This window comes from Molothrus ater, chromosome Z, assembly GCF_012460135.2.
Source record: "Molothrus ater isolate BHLD 08-10-18 breed brown headed cowbird chromosome Z, BPBGC_Mater_1.1, whole genome shotgun sequence".
Lineage (NCBI taxonomy): Eukaryota > Metazoa > Chordata > Aves > Passeriformes > Icteridae > Molothrus > Molothrus ater.
The window spans coordinates 40,997,456-41,018,556 of record NC_050511.2 but is presented as its reverse complement, the minus strand read 5'-3'; the positions used below and the strand labels follow the sequence as shown (position 1 = coordinate 41,018,556).

Genomic DNA, 21,101 nt, shown 5'->3' with positions numbered 1-21,101 from the left:
GCCAGGATGCTTTCACAGGGTAAGACAATTCATAGAAAGGGTTGGCTATCATTTGCCACTTAAGAATTGTAAGTCTGAATATATAGACACATATAATCTATTTTTGCTACAGAAACAAGTTAATATACAAGAGGAAATAGGAAGGTGTTGGCCAGAGTTGGAGGGATTCTTGGGAGAACTGTTTTCTCATCCATTGTTGTAGAAGCAGACCACCTGTTTTCAAGAGGAATGCAATTGACAGTCATATCCATCATCATTTCTACTAGTATGAAAGCTCTCTTGGTTTACTTGCCTCATGGAGGATTTTGTTATGATAAATTTGAGGTTGAGGCTTATCTTTAGTTGAACCCCAAAGAAGATTTTTTTTCCGTTTACGCTCAATCAATCCTTACCTAGAGTTTTCCATCTGGATTGGAACATGCATTCTTTAAGGAGGAAAAAACCTTTGGGGGAAATATTGATTCACTGCAAAGCTCTGTACATGATTACTTACCGATATAAAAATTACCAACTGCAAAAGTATGAAAGCACGGAAGAGAGCCTTTCTGTTTTTCATGGCAGCATATGTTTATGACACATTTTTGGTGCCGGATTCTGATAGTGTCTAAATATAGGGCCTTTTCCTCATTCAGAACGAGGCTGCCAGAGCTTCTTTCATGCAGGATTGCTGCTTCCACAACCAGGTTTGCTGTTCTACACATAGCAGGAAAGCACAGGGCAGAGGTACAGACTGGGCGCTGTGGCATATCCTGCTAGAGCACAGTCACCAGGTGCCCCCAGAGACCTGCATATATGTCCGGAGGTATGTCTTGCCCCAAGGGGAGGGAAGGACAGGAGGCTGTGGCATGGCTGGGAGAGCATGTTAGCTAAGCACCCATGTTAGCTAAGATTTTAATATGGTGTTGTGTGATAGTTAAGCAGACGATTTAAAGGCAAATATATTTATATTCCAAACTATTCAGAGTTTTCAGAGAAACTGAAATCTCTAGCAGCTTACTTAAAACTCTGTGACTAGTGCTTATGAAAATTTACTTCTCTCTGAATATCTAGCCTTGGTTCTGCCCACAGCTTTTTCTAATATTATAACTTACTCTACATTAGAAATGTCACAGAACAAATTTTCCATTCCATTCTTCTACTGAAAGTGCCTAGGTAAACTAGCATAAATGTGAATGGTTTTGTGCATGCAGGACCTCCTTTTAACCACACTGCTCTGTGTTCAGCTGATGGTAACCAGCATTTTCAAAGGCTGCCTCTTCTGCTCATCAAATGCTTTGTATTTTCAACAACACCTGAAGCGAGAGGGTGTCCTGCAGACTTCTGTGATGCCAGAGTTTGGGGGAAATGTTTGCCATGATAATGGCAGGACAATGGCTCTCCACCCACCAGGGAAGGGTTTCCCTGACATTTGACAACACCCTCTTAGCAATGGGCAGCTCTTAAGGTAAAAAAGAAAATGAACAAAGAAACAAACCCTCACAAAATAAAGAAGTGAAACCCCACAAAACAAGAAACAAAAAAAAAAGCCCACAAAAACAGAGAAAAAAGGTTTTTGCACATTGGAGTGCAGGTCTTGCTAATCATTCAGTCCAGAAAGATTTTCCAGATTCCCAGATCTATGTCCCAGTTGGGAAGCTGAGCCACATCTGTGGGCTAATGATGAGTATGATATTATAAGGGTGCCTTTACATGTACATTTTTTCAGTATGGATGCAGTGCCTCTATATTCAAAAGATTTCAAGTGCTAACTCAAGTAAGTCATATAAATAATACACATACAACTACACTATAGCTTCTCTATGAAGTAAAGAAGCAAATGTATGTTTTGATAAGCTATCTTCCCTTTCTGTGCCCATGTCTTGCTGATTAGGAAAGTTAAGTAATTTTGTGATGCATGTCTCAGTCAAACTAGTAAGATATTCAGGGTAATAAATGTTCTTCTAAAGCATAATTAAAAAACTAGAAAGCATTGTGGCACTTACTATTTTTCCCTAACTTAGTTTATTTAATTTTATTAAAGGGAGCACTTTTTGATTACAGCTTAGACTTGTATTTCTTTTCTAGTTTCGAAGAAATTTTTAAAAAAATTTTTTGTGGATTTTTTTTTTCTCTACTTCAGTGATTTAGAAAGTGGGTATTTTAAATTCAGTTAAGCTGGGAATTTAATCTAATATGATATCAAAGGGATTGAAGGATAGAGTTTCATATTAATTTGCTGAAGAGAAAAATTCATTTTGTAAAATACTTATCAATCTTGCAGTCTCTGGCTATAGCTTGGGCTGCTTTTTGCTTGGGCTGCTTTTGTGTTGGTTTTTTTCTTTTCTTTTTTTCCCCTCTTCTCCTTTTCACACATCAGTATTGTTACTAAAAATCCTGTCTGTATCCACAGTTTCATGTGGACAAACTTACTATCTTGAAATGAAGTCCTGGGCTGTTATTATTTTTGTACTATGGCCTGTTTGTTAGTGGGCATCTGGATTTGAATCTTAATATGATTTAGGGTAGATAGCAAACCTGAAAGTAATTTTTCAGTTTTGTGGTACATTGAGGAACTCCCAGTGCACATTTCACAAGCTCCTTTAGCTGTGAGTAGTGATACCTGAAATTTGAGGCAGCTATCATTTTGATGCATAAATAAATGTGTTTTGGACTAGTAGCAATGGAACCTGAAATAAAAGCTATTATTTTTAAATAAGGGAGTCCTCAACCATAGTTAACTATCACTAGTCGATTCATACTAACTACTTGTTTACTTCCATGCATAATGTAATTCTGGACTAGCTCTTTGGTGAATGAGAATAAAATGTAAAACAATAAAACCCTCAAAACCAAGCAAATGAATTCCCTCATCCTTTAAGAAATGAAAAGCAAGAAAATGTAGGCGTATGACTTGAGATACACATGAGAACCAGATGTGGCAAGTAAAAAGATACTCACTTTTTCCCTTTTGCACATGCCAAGTAAAAGCAGAGCCTAAGCCCGTGGGTGAGAAAATTGCAGTGAATTGCCCAGCTTATTTTATTTCTATTTTTGAAACTTAGATCTCCATACAGCACCCAGAACCTCAGGAATCAGAATCTAATTTTTGAGCCCCCAGGCTATTATCTGCAGCTGTGCAATGTTAGAGCATACTTTGGATACGTCAATATTTGAAGGCACAGGCTAATTTTTGTCTTGTAATAAAATTGTATGTCTGTTTGCTGATGTAACCCTGTTATCTCTTACGTGACTTGTACAAGGTAGGTACAAGCTGCAAAGTAGTGAATCTCTCAGATCTGATGGTGGTCATCTGGTTACACAGATTAAAACCAGTAAATCTCAATTTACTAAGAATACCCATGCAGTTTTGATGAGCTAATGATACTCAGGTAGTTTGGATTCAGAGGTTAGGAATTCTTATTTTATTTGAGAGCATAGATATGCTGTGCACAAGGCAGACACTCATCTGCTAGACATGTATGTAGGTTGAACTGCTTCAGTGCTGTATGGAGCTACATCCTGATGGAATAATAAAATAAGTCTTGCTACATTTTTATAAAAGTATTTCTTGCTGTTGTTACTGCCAGCTTCTCAGTCCTACAATGGAGAATTTCTTGTATTTTGAAGAGCTTGTTAGGAAGCACCAAACAAGATTGTTCATATTTCTGGAGCAAAGGATTTCTCTGACAGTGACTACTCTCTTTTCTTTCTTTTTTTCTCTTGGCTCCAAGTACACAAATGCACTCAGTCAGCGTTCATGTCTGTTTCTGAGAAGTGTTGAGAGATCTCAATATCTTCTTTTACACAGGCTTCAGTTAAAATTTTTAGTTGCCATACAGGAATTTTCTGAAGAAGACAGGTACTTTAGGGAGTACAGAACTAGTCTTTGCATATGGGACAAACCAGAAATCTGAGATATATAGCCTTCTCTTACACTAACCTGTCAAAATTGTAACTAATGAGGATATTGGAACCACATGGAACGAGAGCTACATGGTACCACCAGTATGTGGCACTCTGCTTCCTGCAAGGTACTGTTTAGCATGCAAAGTGCAAGTTATGAATCTAAAACCTCTGAATGGGAAGGTATTCATTCATATGAAAGATTTTTTTTCCTTGGGACATAGTACCTTTCAGTGTACACAAGCTGGAAACTCATTCAAATATTAGAAAGCCAACAGAAAGCAGAATGTTTTCTGAGAAAGCTTGGAACTGGTAGTCCCAAATCCTCCTACTTCAAGGTGGGCTACATCTCGATATATTTGGTTCCTGAGCAATGAGAAGGAGGATGATAGCAGGAGCTCATAAATTTCACAGTGCACAGTAGCTGATTGGTTAGAATATACATTAAGTGCTGGGTGAAGAGGAGCTTTTTTTAGAAGTCAACTGTTTTATAACTATATTTTAAATGTTTCATGGAATGCCTAAAGCAAAAGATAGTGTTTCTTTTTAATCAGGGTATTTATTTGTTGAAATAAATGAATAATTTATTTCCTTGCTATCTTGGTTGTATGTCTTCTTTCTGTGGATCCTTGTCAGGTTGTACTTCAAATGGATATTTTTAGACAGCAGTGTTGGTCTTGGGGAATAATTGAAGCATAGCAGTAGGTGAGTTATATGTCCCTGTAGTTGGCCTTTGGACCTTTTGAATGTCAGTTTTTATAGTAATTTTGTTACTTGAAAACATGCCATGGTGATTAAGTGTTCACATCTTTTATCCCAGCAAATCAGTTGCCATCTTTGCATTGATCAGTCAGGAATACTGCAAGCCTTACTATGTTGTGTTTAGCTGTCTTTGTATATACATAAAACAAGTACAGGGTAATTTTTCCATCTGACTTTCCTTCAGTCTGATCTTGTCTCTATTTTTGTTGATGCAGATCAGGTAGTGTGACTCAAAGGGGGTCTGAATGCACGTCTTCTAAGTATGTTTATGGGTTTTTGTCTACTTATTCGTCTGTTTATTTTGGCAGTGGCTTGTGTGCACATGTTTTTGTGTATTTATTTGCACGCCTGCATGTACTTGTCAAAATACCTTCCAGAGTTTGCTTCCAAAATGCTGGACCTGGTTCTCAAACTCATGCAATTACTTTGTTTTGAAAGACTTGTGGCAAATATAGGTAAGTGAAGGAACAAGTGCAATCCAAGAGTGTTTTAGTATTGAGAGATCTAAACTAACAGGTTGATGAAATAATGAAATTTCTTTAACAAAAAATCACAGGGATACCTTTGAATAGTCATACCATTTATAGCATATTTAATTACAAAAGCATCTCATATGAAATAAATAATGGGACAAAATTAATTATTAAAGCATCCTGGACTAAAACAAAATGTCACAGAAAGAAAACAGGAAAATATTGATAATTGCTGTTTATTGGCATAAATTAAATTATTCCAGCTGATTATCTCAAGTACTGCTAAAGAATTTAATCTCCAAGAAAATGAAATCGCCCTCTGAGATAATTAAAAATAGACTTAATGGCTTAACTTCCTTCATCAGAGCATGAAAATGTAGTTGTATATGTTTTAAGTACTCAGGCAGAAGTATATGTAAAAAAAGGAATTTATTTGTAGTAAGATACAAGGATTGTCTAATTTTGCACTGATAGATGACAGTTTGAAAGTATGATCTTTAGCTTGAAAGCTCCATGTTCTAGGATCTCTTTAGACAAGACAATTTTTCAAAAAACATAGATTTGCAGATTTCTAAAATATTCTAGGAAATGGATCTTGAGATAACCTTTCTCAGAAACTGTGTGCTATAATAATGCAAGTTCAAACAATTTAATGTATAAGAGCCAGTTGATATTCTAGCTGATTTTATTCAATGTTGTGTTGATTTCATAGCATTTGATAGAAATAAATTAAGTAATAGTGGATATGTGAAAAAAAACTAGATATTCCTTCAGCCTGTAAACATTTTATGACATACATGTCTCTATGGAAAATCTTAACTGAAATTCTACATATTACAGTTACTGATCCAGTCATTCTCTATTTAAAAGATTATCTGTTCTGCAAAAATAAAAATCCCAAACAGGAAAAATTGTGGCCTCACTTGATTTTTGCACCAGTTTCATCCCAATAGATTGTATTATGCTGTCAAGATAGAAAAACTGATATAAAACTGATATAAGAACTGATATAAAAACACAGTGCTACAATAGCATCATGATGATCATTATCAGACTCATGATGTAAAGACTCCTCCACAATTCCCCAGACTTTCAAAAGTCCAGTGTATGGCTAAATACTTAACCTACATGCAAAGATACATGGGTTATGCCAGTCATGAGGCAGTTTCTGCAAAGGCACCATCCAAGTATCTGACAAGAGCTTTAGCTACAGTAGACTTTAGCATATGCAAGTTATGCCCACTTTTGGAAGCAAATCTAGAAGATTCACCCAAGTTTTTTCTCACTCCTAGTGATAGATGCTGTTGAATTTTAACATCTTTTATAATGGTACTCCCTTTTTTCCACAGAGATGCAGGGCAGAAATCTTGTTCAAAAAGTCTGATGTTGTCTTAATATTAGCTAACCTTCATGTCATTCCTTTCTTGAATGACCCTGTTAAAGCCATTTCCCAACATAGGTTATTAGTATATTGTGTTAGCATTTTCCACCTTTTTACTACTATAATAAATAAAAATACTAAATCACATCTATCCCTGAAGTGTTTACTAAGAAATTTGGTTGCTGGTGTTCTTTTCAGCTTTCCCTGTTATAAGTTGCCTTTTTTGTTCTAATGAGACTTAGTTCTCTCCCTTTTAAATAACTTTGTCCTATTGACCAATACCAGATAAATGTCCTTTACCACACTTCCTTTCTCATTAACATTATTTTTTACTTTGATTGTACCTAAAGCGGACCAATTAAGATAGAAGAAGACAAAAAAAAGCACAACAACAAATAATAAATTGAGTGTATTACAGTGACCAGGTTAAACATAAAACTATATGTTGAATGAAATGTGACACTTAAATAAAACAAAATGTTTATGGAAGAAATCTGTGACATAGAACAGCATAATCTCAACAACCTACTTTATGCATAGGATAAATCAAATGAAAAACTAAAAATTGCACATTGCCTTTTAATGGTGAGTTGCACTTTCTCCCGGAACTCAAGCCTAATTATAATACATTTTCCAACTGTTTCTTTTTCCTTACAGTACTTGGGCTGTATAGAAGTCTTACGGTCAATGAGATCTCTTGACTTCAGTACTAGAATGCAGGTTGCAAGGTAAGATTTCGTACAACTATGTTTTTTAAAGTAACTTCTGAATTGTGTCCCCAGAGTGAAAAGGTCAGAAAGATGTCAAAACACATGGTAAAGGATTTTTGGATACCATAAGTTCACTTTTAAATTTTGCTTTTACATGTAAATCTCTTATGTGGTATTAATACAGTTTCAGCAGGACTTAAAAGCTATTTTCTCTGTGGATTTTTGATGTGCCAGGAGCTACTTTAGAAAATTTTTGCCTGTTCATTATGCCAAGTAAGGCACTTATCTGGGTACCAATTTAATGGCATTTAAGCCAGTAAGAATTAGAATATGCTTAAAATCTATGATCTCAAGATTAATCTAGGGAGCTGGTTTGGAGCCCATGTTTATGGGTTTTATAGTAATTTCTTATGAAAATTTTTCAGATTATAAACTATCTGCACAAAGAATATAAAGGAAAATATATCACCACAATGATATCAGAGACAAAAAAAAAAAGAAGAATGATTTCTTTTTCAGACTGCCTGTAAGAAACAATAAGCTTGTATTAGGTTCTTATGACAGTTCCTCTAAATGTGTAATGGTATTTTTGTAAGAGCAACATATAAGTACAAGACTAAAGAAGTAAAAATGCCCATGATTTTTTTTTCCTATGAAGAATATTTTCTGAGAACTACAGGAATGGTGTTTTGCAGGTATTTTCACTTGAAAAGCTGAGTCATTGATTTCAGAGGAATGTAGCATTGATGTCTTCTAGTAACTGGAGACCACTTTTTCAAATTCTGGAATTGAAATGATAAAAGAAATCCTTTTCGAAGAAACACATATAAAGTGATATGGCTGGATACAGTGCTTGTATTTCCACCCTTTGAGGCATCTTAGAGTTGACAATAAATAAATCTGTCATATACCATAAACAGCTAAATATTTCTTTTATTAAATGAGAAAAATAACTTGTTTTTAGTTTTGGATGCTAATCATATGGTCTATATGCATTGACTTTGAGTTACACCTGCATACAGCAGCTTTGAATTGGGTCATGTAAGTCCTCACAAAAAGTTAATCATTAATTTGTGAACATACTACACTGATGAGAGGCATAGAATCCAAAGGACAGGTAAATGACAGAATCCTGTTTTTCAAACAATGCAATTTTACTACTGTACTTTTAAAAATGTATCATGTACATTTCTGATGTATTTCAGCAGTGACCTCTGAAAATTATTTAATATCTAAGCAGACTTGTAGTTCTAATGCAGGTGGTACATTTATGTTTACCACTTGGAAATTCAGTGATACTGGCTTGTGAAACAGTTGTGATAATTATTTGGCTTGTTTTCTATATCTGGAAGTGAATTCATCTTAATTTTTCTGCAGTTTCCTTCACTGTATGCCTTCATTGTAATAATGTTGTACTTTTCTTACTTTCTAGCTTAAAGGCACTACTCTGACATGCATACATAAGCATATTTGGTGATCTGAAGCAAACTGGTCTATGTATACAAAATGTATTTGCCTTGTAGTTCCTCCAATAAAAAAGTTTATTGGCTTCTACTGTGAAACAAACTTGGAATTGTATTTTTTTTCTGTTGAAGTTATAGCATATATCACTACATGAAATCATTTTGTTATTTCACCTTCCTCTAATTATATCTAGAATATTTTTTTTTCAAGCAGGAAGCCATATCTTTCCAGCTCACTTTTTATTTTGCATTCACGGTTTTCTATTTATCATTAAACAATGAAATCCCATCATTTTTGTAATGTAGTTCCTGATCTAAAATTTTTAGGTTTTTAGGTAGCTTTTGAGTCGGGACCTAGGATTTTAATCTGCATTTCATTACTTCATCTGGCTCTAGAAATCCCCTTGTCATGTCCTAGGCTTTCAGTGCTTACGTGCTTTGCTATGTAGCATTTCACATAAAAACCTTTTTTTTATTAAGAAAATATTAAGGAATTGCCAGAATTCACACATGCTATTTAATTTTCTGGTGTGTTTTAAGAAACCTAACATAGGCTTCAAGGTATGTACTGAATTAATAAGACTGATGTTCTGATATTACAGGCACCAATTCCCTCTTAAGAAGGCACCTGGTACCAAATCATCTGTGCAGCCCTTTGATTGCAAATAAAATAAAAGCACCTGAAAGTTACATTTATGTCTACTACATCATACTTATATTTTTAGGTATGTCCATTGCTGATTTCTCTGCAGCTTGCCATCACCTGATGGCTCCTGATGTGGTGTGGCCAAGGCTTAGGTCTGTAGTGTTAGCTGTGACTGCATCAGCCAAGGAGCCAGGGTCCATAGCTGAAGTAAAAGCTTCTCTGTGTAAACCCCTCTGTGCTATTTCCTCTCTCCAGAGAAATAGATGTCACAGCAGCTGTGATCCCTTTCTGACCCACAACTTTATAAATTGATCCTACTGCATGCATCACACCTGTTGGATCTGTTATTTTTTCAAGACCTTTCAAAACCAGTTATAGAAGAAAGTGATCTGTCTTGGACTGATATGACTTCTGGCATTATGCAGTATTAAAAAAAGTAGAAAAAAATGAATCAAGTTACTTGATTTATTGTGAAAGCCTGGATGCATTTCTTCCTAATAAGTAGGCATCATCTTTGACACATAGAAAGCACTGACTCCCTTTCTAGCACTGCATCACATGCCTGTCCCTGCCTCTTTTGTTAACCTTAGTTTTTCTCCATGTTGCAGAGCTTAAACACAGGAAGTCAGTTATTAGGAATCCTAAATTTGCCTGTTTTCTGCCTTCAAGTTTTTGCATATGTCACTTTATTTGTCTGTCAGCTTTGAGGATGAGCAAATCCCCAAAAGTTAAATAAGCAGCATCAGTTCCTAGAAGAAAAAAATTGTGGGGCTCAGTAATGGGAGGGTAAGACATGTAGTCTCCTGCTCTGCTTGAAAACTCCTGGTGTTATTTTAGAAAAACTCTTAGTCCCAGTCACAGACAACTCTGTGATTAAATGAATTAGTGCTTGTAAATGGCACTTAAATTGTTGAGTGAGCACTTAGAAATTACTTAAAAATTGGACTGAGATTTCCACTTATCTGGTGAATTAGAGGTAAGAAATTCATGTGAAAAGGTTGTGTAGATAATTGGAATGGCTTTGAAATCACAGCTGTTATAATGCATTAGGAAAGTATATACATCAGTGTGCATGCATGGATGTATCTGACAAATGAAGAACTTTGGCTTCAATTTCACAAGCTGCATCAAAGCCCCAGAGTAAATACTTTGGTCAGCAGCCTTTCTTTCCTTATTGCAGTCCTGTAAAATATTGACTTGTGCCATCTAATGCTGTCTTACCTATCCTATCCTGTAACTTGTATTTGTTTTGCCGTTTCATTTTTTGTACAATATAATGTTAAAACTTGTAGCAATAAATTTATCCTCATGTGAGAGCAGTGAGCGAACACTTTCACTTGGCATACTCTTCATCAGATCTTAATAACCTTGGTGGCACCTTGCAGTGATATTACTGCCCTAATTTTGAGTTGAAGGAAAAATGAACAGTTATGTAAAATTTCTAACAGTTTTTTGCCTTTATCATTGCACATATTCTCAAGTCTCAAGATTCTCTCCTTACAGGGGAAATAGAAGAACTAGAGTAGTATTAATTAGTTGTATTGTATTTATTCTTTCCTTTAATGAATGTAATGTCATGTGAATCTTTGAGCAAATAAGAGGATGCGCCAGACAACGGTCAGTCATTACACATAATGATAAATGAAAGCCAACTGAATTCACGTGTTGCATCTTTGATTACCCAGTGATAATTCTTGTAACACATGTGAAGTCAAGATGACTTTCTTGGGCAGCAAGACAAAAGCATTTAATTTTCAACGTAGTGGGGGAACAGCAGACAAGACTACTGAGCTAACCACGGGTGGCAAGTGGTTAAAATTCATCTGAAACCTACCATCATCGTCATAGAAAGGGGCCACTCTTAAGCTTCTGTGGCCAGGCTCTTTATGCCTTCAGGCTTTTTGTAAAAAAAATCTTAACAATCAGGTAAAATTCTTTTGAAATATGTGCAGTGTTTGCAGTTCATGTAATATGTTTGTTTGGTTATTGTTAAAGCTATAGTAGAATAATGTGTCCTTTTTAATGCACCTCACTGTCATGGTGTGCATGAGTGACTTATGCACTGGTTTGAATTAGATATTGCATGCACTGTTTGTTGTACATCTGAGTCTGAACTACAAGGGTGCATGTTCACTGGCATTTAATTGAACAAAATCCATTTACTGCATGCAGCATCATGAAGTCACACCGCCCCATGCTCAGTAAAATATTACGTTGCACGTTGCTTTAATAGCAGTAGGTCAGTAGGATGGAAGTACCTCATATCAGCAGTGGACCCAAATCCAAACTCTGATCTCAGTAACTACATTAACTCTATTGGAACGAACAGCTTGAAAAGTATTCCTCTCCAAATTTGAGGCCTGAACTTTATTCATAAAATTATTAAACCAAATCCATTTATGCCAATATCCCTGGAGAAGAGATGGTAAAAATCCAAATGTTAGAGTTGCATTTGAGTCCAATGCTAAACAATATGAAACAGTTTAATTGATGTAGTGTTTCACCTGTATCTGTGTTGTTTGCAGAAATTGTCAGCAAACATCACTGAAAGAAAGGGTGGAAGACATTGAAAAGCAAGAATGTGTCTCCTGTGATTCTTGAAGGCTGAAAGGTAATCTGTTATCTGCAGTGAATTCTGCATTCAGTGTCCTCCTTAACATGCTGTCATGCTTAGAGGTGAGTGTGTTTTATCTCTGCTTTCTTCCATGAGAACTCTGTCTGTGCGGTGGTGTTAGGAGATGGCAGAACACATAGACCATTTGCAGTTGCAGGAAGAGGTGGGCAGAGCTACTTCAGAGTCAAAGCTGTGGGAAGCATGAGGTGCTAGCTGCTGCTTGGTTCACTAGGAAGCAGGAGTCTCAAAAGTGGATGGAGACATCCTTATAATTCATACAGCATACCTCTGAGTGGGACAATGACAACTATAGTGCCTGATAGATTGGGAATAATTTACAATTGCTAGTTAAGCTGTTATTAGCACAGACATGTGGTAGAATATGTTTTTGTATGCCTAAGACTGGAATCTTTCCTTTTCAATGTGGTATTAGTTGGAAATTGTTACCTAATATTTAGAATAATTTTACTAATACATGGTAATGCAAAGCCAGAATGAGAGCGATTAACTGAGCTCCCCCAGTCCACGTGCCTTCTAAAGTAAAGAAAGAACCTCTCGGAGGATGGGGAAGTAGAAAGTTGGAAGCCAAATAATCAGGGAAGCAGTTACAGATATCACTGTGTCCTGGATTTTCAGAAAGATAGTGACTCCACATGGGTCTGCAGAAGCATGACCTGAAGCAGAGTAGTCTTAAGACATTTTAAATGAAAATTACAGTACAAAGTTAACAACTGACAGAAATCTGGAAAGCAAAACACTCTCAAGTTCTGCTAACAGCACCTGGCAGCTTGATTACACAAATAATTGATGACATGAAGAATTTGTGTGTTGTTCACATGATATGTCCAGTCACACCAGACAGTTCATCAATGCTGAACAGTCCTTTTTGGCAAACACAGCCCAGATATTTATAAAGTGTCATCTGTCTTACACAGAGCTTTTGTAAGATACCTATCCAAAGTCGTGCTTTGGACATGAAGTCAGGCATTAGAGAAAAATATTGTTAGATTCAATGTTTTCACTCTACTTCTGTGAAGTTTCCTGTGTCTGCCTTTGAAATATCTGCTAATATCTACTCTTTGAGAGAAAATACTTTAGTAAATGAACTGAGGCTCGGCCCAGTTTGGAGATTACTAGGATCCTGATTAAGCAACAGAAAACAATTTTAATTTTTATCTCCAGGACTATGATAAGTAGCTAGAGACCAGGCTGAGTGGAAAAAAGCCTGAAGGTCATAAAAGATATTAAGGGATTGAGCTACTTAGCAGATGTAAACCTTAAAGAACCTTTTTTTAGATGCTTTTGGTGTCATTGTCTATATTCTTGACAGTTAGAGGGCTGTCTATCAGGAAGGTTTTGTAGCTGTACATTCAAAACCAAGATTTCATATACCCTTACTTTATGTTCATCAAAGCTCTGTAGGCATGCAGAGTTAAGAGATATAGTTAAGGTGTGCCAGTAGGATAAACAAGTTTCACTCTACATTTCTTAAATAGGACCATTGTTCAGAACTGTTGTGTTAGAAGAAATCATCAAGATCAGGTAGATTTTTATGTTCCTGATGAATGAGACTGGGTTTTCTGAAACTTACTTGCATGTTATAGAAGAAGGTATAAATTTTAAAGTTGTATCAAATATTCCTTAACAAGTTAGGTCATCTGTAAATACCGAGAACAGAGCGCTGAGCATACCAATGGATAAAGAGTTTCTTTGCCAGTGAAATCAAAAGAGTCCTTCAAACTGCATTGGTTTCTCTTAGGAGATTAATGAAAGTCTCACACTGAAGATGCAGGAGCATAAGAGTAAGTATCATTAGATAGATTGCAAACTACGTATCTAATGACATGTGGTATTCAAAGCCAACCACCTGAGTGTATAATTTATTCAGTAAAGCAAAAATTAAGTTGGCCAGCTTCCTTTCATTTTCTGCTTTTAGATTTTCTACATGTGAGAAAACTCCATGTGAAGAAAAAGAATGGGTAGCTGACAAAAAAGAAAAAGAAGAGTCGTCTCCATGCTCTACAAGTGACACCAGCTTGCGCAATACATCTGCTTGATGTCACCTTATTCCACAAAAGTTTTCTTCCAGGTTTTCCATGAAGACAGGTTTCACTTTGGTCAGGATGGTAACAAATGACATCGTTTGGTCTCTGCTCCAGTTTCTGTGGGGGTTTCCCCTCAGGGGTGCTGCTGCATGGTACTCTGGATGTGTGGCAGTAGGTGCATCTTCACCACAGTTAGCCTCCCCTTTCTTTCCATACTGTTGATTCGTTCTCCTTAGCTACTTGTTCAGCCTTGCACCCTTCAGACATGGTCAATCTGCTGTCAAACTGGTTTAGTCTTTGGATGTTGTCAATGTCCCCTGTGCTACTTCAGACAGCGCATGCTCATTTTGCCTGTTTTGCAAATGAACAAGAAGTATTTCAATTATTAAACAGACTTCTAAAAATGTATTTTTGGTCTCTGTTTCTTTTTTTTTATTTTCTCAGAAGCAAGTTATTTTTAAATTTAGTACAGACTTTGTTTCTCCTCAGCAAATACTGGTACAATATTTAGTAATGATTAAAATTGACAGGAACTTAGTACTGTTAAGAAATAACTGTGAGCCTTCTGAACAGTTCTTCCATTTAAAAAGTCAGTCTTTTGCTATCTGTTTTTCAACCTGTGAAGTCCTAAGCTTTTGAGGTGGGGAGAAGTAAACTTGGGAACTACAGGGCACTAGAATATCTTAAAAATAGAGTATTAGTAGGTTTTAAATATTTTGAAACAAAACATTTCATACTAAAATGTAGTCACATTTTCTCATTATTTGAGATGGTTTTACTTTTTTCAAATATGCTGAGAAAATCTGTGGTTTTTCTATGTGTATGTAATTTTCCTGAAATATGAGTTCCAGAATTCTGGGGTTTAATCAATTAAATAATATTAATTAAGAACAGGAACACCACAATCAAAAAATGGAGAGTATTTTCATGTGATGATGTTTCATAGAGGAACACATTTGAACTTCCTGAGTGGACTATGTATAACAGAATAAAATATCACTAAAGCTATGAACGATACCAGGGCATTAGCCTTTTTAATGGAACTAAATGGCAATGTAAAATGTCCTTTCCTCTTTCTCAGATGTCAAGCCACTTTAAAGCAGTATAGGTCAATCTCAGAAAATGAATATTGGTGATTTTTTACTGAATGCACTTGAATGCTGAAATTATATTCAAAATATGCAACATGTTTTGTGCCAAGAAAATGACTCCACAGTATGACCATCTGCAAAGCAGAAAATACTCTTGGGCAGATTTGGAACTCAGCATGTGGTCCTTACTGCAGACGGCACAATAACTAATTTTACAAGAGATCAGCATAACTCTACACTGATTTTTATCTGAGCCTAGCTAATTAAGCAGAATGTGGCTTAGAAAGGTGTAATATCTGTCTATGTCAAATAATTTTCCTATTAGAAAGGAAACAATTGTAATCACATCCAGCTTTCCCAAATTGTACAATATCTAGCCAGATATATATGCAGATTTATACAGAACTTTTGGTTTTGCCTTCCTTAGGCAAGGGTTTCCATGCACAAGTCAGGTGATGGCAGGATCAGCCTGGTGGCAATACCCGTTCCTGGGCTTGATTTGTATATCAGGTGTTCGTGCTGCTGAGGCATTTCCAAATTTGATTTGCTGACAAAAAGTGGTTACATCTACCCTGTCCTTCCTAGCAGTGCAAGCTAAAAAGAAGTCTTTAGGCCATCCTTTCAACATCACCAGGCAGTCTGGCTATCTGGTTGGGGAACTGTCACAGAATCATAGAATGGTTTGGGTTGGAGGGGACTGTAAAGACCATTCATTTCCAATCCCCTGCCATGGGCAGGGATACCTGTCACTGGACCAGGTTGCTCGCAGCCCCATGCAACCTGGTCCTGAACACTTCCAGGGCTGGGGCACCCACAGTTTTTCTGGAAAATCTGTTCCAGTGCATCACCTCCCTCACAGTGGAGAATTTCCTCCTAATATCTTGTCTCAACCTACCATTTCAGTTTGAAGCCATTCCCATCATCTTATCACTAAATGCTCTTCTAAAAAGTCTCTCTTCACCTTTCTTGTAGTCTCCCTTCAGCTGCTGGAAGACAGCTGTTAATTCACCCTAAAGCCTTCACTTCTCAAGGCTGAGGAACCCCAATTCTCTTAGCCTCTTATCATGGAAAAAGTGCTCCATTCCTCTAAGTGTCTTGGTGGCCCTTGGATAAAATACATATTTAGTGCAGTGACAGATGTTTAGTCGTCCTTATTCTTTTTATTTTCTTCAAATACTGCTTCTAGACTCCTTAACTCCCACACAGGAAAAGTACTGTGCCTTCTGTTGCAGGCATGCAAAGAGTTGCTGCCAGGACACTCTGACCTTGATTACACAGAATTGCTCTATGAATATGTTTTCTGAAGTTCCCAGCATTTTCACTAAAAGCATTGTTAACTTGAACCCTGCAGTTGCTTGAATAGATTTAGTATTCACAGAGGTTTAAAACCCAAAGACTCCCAGTCTTCCCATAGCCTTTGGGAACACTGAGTTCTGTAAAACCAAGATATTTTACCAAAAGGAAGACAGATAGCAGGAAACTGAAGAGTGCTTTTTTATGGAGTGAGAAGACACGTAGCCCAGTTGGGGTTTCTTTTTGTTTATGGGGGGTTTTTGTTGGGTTGGGGTTTTTTTTTGTTGGTTGGTTTTCTTTGTTTGTTAGGGTTTTTTTTAAAGTCTTCTCTGCTCTGCCAAGACAGGGCATGCAAGGAGGAGTCAAGGCTGCCTTGCCCTGGGTTTCACCTTTTTCACCTGGTTATTTCCACTCCTATCTCAAGTGGCAGTTTCGATCAACAAGGTCCTTGAATCAGATGAATCTATTCAGTAGCACAATTAATGTCTGGTTATCAGGAGCTGGCAGATAGGAGAGGTACTGCTACAAGACCCAACCCTCCCCTAGAAAAAAAACAAGATTGCATATGTGTTTTTGTTGGGTGCAGTGGCCTGAAAATCCCTTTGTCTTTCTCTAAGTTCTGTGCTGCCACTACAGAGAGAAGATGATGTGGGCAAATAGGAAGAGAAAGGAAATGATAGACTAATTTAATAACTAATCCCTCAAGCACATATCTCAGGAATCCAAGTCCTTTCTGTGAGACTCAAAACCTACAAGGTATCTCAATGTACCAGCTGAACCACTGGAATAGACAAAGAGGTTACAAGTGTTGGTGATGTCTCTGTGAGAGCAGCTTGCAGTCAAAATGCCTGGGAAACTAAGACACACCTGGTGAAGCAAGAGGCGTGGGTCTGAAAGACTGAAGTGGGTTGGAGACTGCCACTGGCCTGAACTTCCCATTCTATTACCTCCAAAGGATTTGCTTCAGCAGAAGAAAGAGATGGGAAACCACAAGTTTTAGCTCTGTAGCCAGTGAGGATGACTCTGTAAAAGATGATGTCTGCTTGTTTTTCATGAGTCAAAGAAAAGCATTTTTAGTGAATTTTTGAGAGGCGTACTATTTACTTTTCCCTGGTTACATTTTCAGGAGTTATCCTTGTCTCAGTATTATGGTGATCACTGTCTGATGCCTGCTGTGCTTTATTTCCAAGATGCATCAGACATGTTCTTTTAAACCAACTGCTTTTTACTTGCCCTGTAAGAAAATCTAGTAATTACTTTAACTGAAACACTTGTTTGGAGTAAAAAAAAATGTGGTGAAGGTGGGAGCTAAATACAGGTGCTGAACCGTGAAATGGGGTATTGTAGCTATAATGGTCTGAGTGCATATGCAAGGCAGGGTTTGTAGTGAGAGGCAATTTTATTAGATAAACAGATGTAGGTGGGGGAAAAAAAGGCATAGGACAAGTTACGGAACAAACCACCTCTTCTCTAGACCTGAAGAAAAGATAGTGTGCTTGAAAGATTTTTTAACCATCTCTTACTATAAATCTCACACTACTTCAGAATGGCAGGACTGTAAACCTGCTTCAAGGTGTGTTCCATTCCCCCAACCACTCATCTCCCCAAACCAATAAAATGTGATTCTTCCAGGTGATTCCAACTTTGAACTGGGTCCAAGCTAAAAGCGCACAAGGCATGACTGTATGTCAGTTACTGATAGCCACCTGATATAATCTGTCATGTTTGCTAAGCCATTACAAGTTGAACGCTGATTTATGTGTATGACATTGTTCTCCTGACTCACTTGTTGATCCTGTGCAGAGTTGGAATATACAGCACATGGCATAAAGTTAATATCATTTATGTCTTTATCTAGATGATGTTTCAAGGTTTTGATTATTTTGGCTGTTCTTTATCTTGTAGTTCATTGTTGCCCATTATTTTGTTTTCTGGTTTGGTTGGTTGGTTGGTTGGTTGGTTTGGTTTTGAGTTTTGGGGGTTTTTGCTTAAAATATTTGTTATTTGCATGGTTTTGGCTCTAAATATAATCTGCTGTTAGTCTCAATGCATATAAGAAATAGTTAAACAAGGCTGGGAGTCACCTTTGCTTGCTCCTGTGAAACCATTCTGTCTTGCAGTGGGACAAGCCTATTAAAGTCCTGTGCCTAGTGGTCAGAGGGAAAGCCTGTGTGTGTACAGGAGCAAATTCTAAACACTGACCAGATTAACCATTCAGAAAATAAGTTGCCAAATACTGAAAGGAACTGTAAGATTTGTTTGGAGCAGTATGATTTCAAGAGTTTTTGTGATGTAGAGTTACTCTTCTATGAAAGGGTAAAGATTCAAATCCATGTTGGATATGCATTTCTTTCAGTCAACCTGAGTGTGATGGGAAGAATGAAGCAATGTAAAAAAACTGAAATAAATTATTGTTTCAGGCAATGATATTCCCTGTAATATAAATGTAAGGCCACTAATAAACTACTCAGACTGTTTTGAAATAGTATAAATTAAAATGTACATCCCATGTACTGTATAGAATGTCCATATTACCAAGGGTTCTGATCCTGTCTAAATCCTGGTGGTTTTGCTCTGACTGGAAAAGTGCATACTATAGTAGTAAGAAAGATTATGCTTTCTAACTCTCACATTAAAAGAAACATTTTTCTTTTTAAAGGTGTTAACCAATGTACAAAAGTGAGACTGGAAGGATGGTATTATGAGCAATATTCTAATTTACAGTGAGAAAAGGTCTTTTTAATAGTGTGAAGAAACATTCTCTTTTTTAGAGGAAAGCTAACTGACCTACTAACTATCTTCACTTGTGCACAGAAATACAGTTGAAACTGTTCTCTCCAGTGCATTTCAAGCGTAATGAAGAAACTCACACATTCTTTTGCCATAAAGCTTTTTTCTGTCTCTTCAGGGAAGCAATCAGTCGTGTTTGTGAAGCCATGCCTGGTGCCAAAAGAGCCTTCAAGAAACGAAAGGTATTTTTTTTTTTTGTAGTGCAGTTGACTGTATTTTCTCTGTACAGCACAGTGGAGACCTGGCACAGCAGGCAGGTGACTTTAAGGCAGCTTTGAGAACTGCAGTTGATTAATCATTTAGAGTACTGGCTGTTTTTACTCACTGTATGTTGTCACTTGCCCTTTTGGTCAGAATCTGCTTTTGTACGCATCTGGAAATATAAGTACATCTAGGATGAAGATTGTGCCTTTGTGTTCCTTCCATAGAAACCTCCTCCTTTTACTTTCTTTCTTTTGTAGATTGTAGGTGGAAGAGTTAAAACCAACAAATGGGATGCCTTTCCATAAAATGCATGAGTAAATTATGGAAATAGGTGCTGGAAGATACAGCAGAAGCCCAAAACATACATAGTTTTGAAAGTGACTAGATTTGTTCTTGAAAGATAGATATACTGATGACATTTAAAGACTTTGGTTATCACTGATTTCTGGAAATGGAAAGAGCATATGAGGTGATCCTTTGCTACCTCCGCTTTTTCCATAAACACCGGTGGCTGATGCTCAGTGTCCAGTGCTGATGGTGAGTCCAGCGTGTACCTGACATCATTACTACCTTGCTTTTATTTTTATTTGTGTGCTGGGAGTTAGTCTTCATAGAGGGAGAGGAGGAAGCCTTGGCTCAGATCCTGCACTGATGGCTCTCAACAGTCTCTTCCAGAGACCTGCGAGCAAAGCTGGGATGTGGTGCTATCTCTAAGGGAAGAAACATAGAAAGTAATTAATTATGGCCCTTGTGTGTGTTCTTGGGCAGAGGAGGAGAATGTGCAGGTGAAGGAAAAGGTCTGCCTGCTTCCCCAGCTGCTCCACCATGTAGGCAGAATATCAGCAGAAAGAAATACCATGAAATGCCACTTGTTTGCAATGGAGAATCATACCTTAGTAAAATCAGTCATATGTGACATGTGTCACAGTGTGATTGGAAATTGTGTCAGAAATTAGGCTATAGTTTCACCTCCACCAAATTTATCTCATTGGCATTTCTTGGTTCTCTGGCATTTCATTTTAAATTTGAAAGTAAAGACAAAAGTATCTTTCTTCTTGGAAAGCATAATGACACAAAACACAGCTGAAAAAATAAGTTAAACAGAGTTCCAAGTGACTAGTGAGACACCTTGCTGTATTACAGATTTTAAAAGTAATGTTGCTTGTAAGTTGTTGAAAAGAGCAACAGAATTTCAGATAAATATCAAAGACGTGTCTTTTGCTGGTCTGTACATTCATCATGTTTCTCCCACTAGTGGCATATCAATTTGGTTAAGGTGACATGTACTTCCTGAAGCCAAATTTTCACACTTTACCTGCAGTATGGGTTGTAATCCTTAGGCATGACTCGGGAATCATGAAGGATTAAGGAAAGAGGAGATACAGAGATACTCAAAAAGAGTTTGTTCAAAAGAGAACTTAATGAAGTACTAGCTCTGTAACATGAAAGGGTTGAAATAGTGAAGCACATATTACGTAGGAGCAGTACGTACGTAGTGTATTTTTAATCACTTAAACAGAAGGGAAAGATGATTAAATTAAATGCATGTAAACTTTCAGGACTGCAGAAGCTCAAGTGTGTCCAGACTGCTAGGAACAATACCATCTATGCTTGCAGGCAGCTTAGAACAAGTGCTAACATAGTGGCAGAAGAGCACTGTCTCCAGTCATTTTGTGTTTATATACTAATGACCAGCACAAATATTCACCAGTGCAAATAGAGCAAGTTAAAGGGCTCGGTCTGTGAC

At 37.0% G+C, this 21,101-nt stretch overlaps 1 protein-coding gene across 11 annotated transcripts in view; it reads left to right on the top strand.

The window, feature by feature from the left end:
* Positions 1–21,101, top strand: part of SHC3 (SHC adaptor protein 3) — a 67,813-nt gene that overhangs the window by 19,382 nt on the left and 27,330 nt on the right. For all 11 annotated transcript variants that reach the window (XM_036403871.2, XM_036403867.2, XM_036403870.2 and 8 more), the window contains 2 exons: positions 7,156–7,226; positions 19,269–19,332. In XM_036403871.2, coding sequence (XP_036259764.1) covers positions 7,156–7,226; positions 19,269–19,332 — 135 coding nt within the window. The remainder of the gene's footprint in view (positions 1–7,155; positions 7,227–19,268; positions 19,333–21,101) is intronic.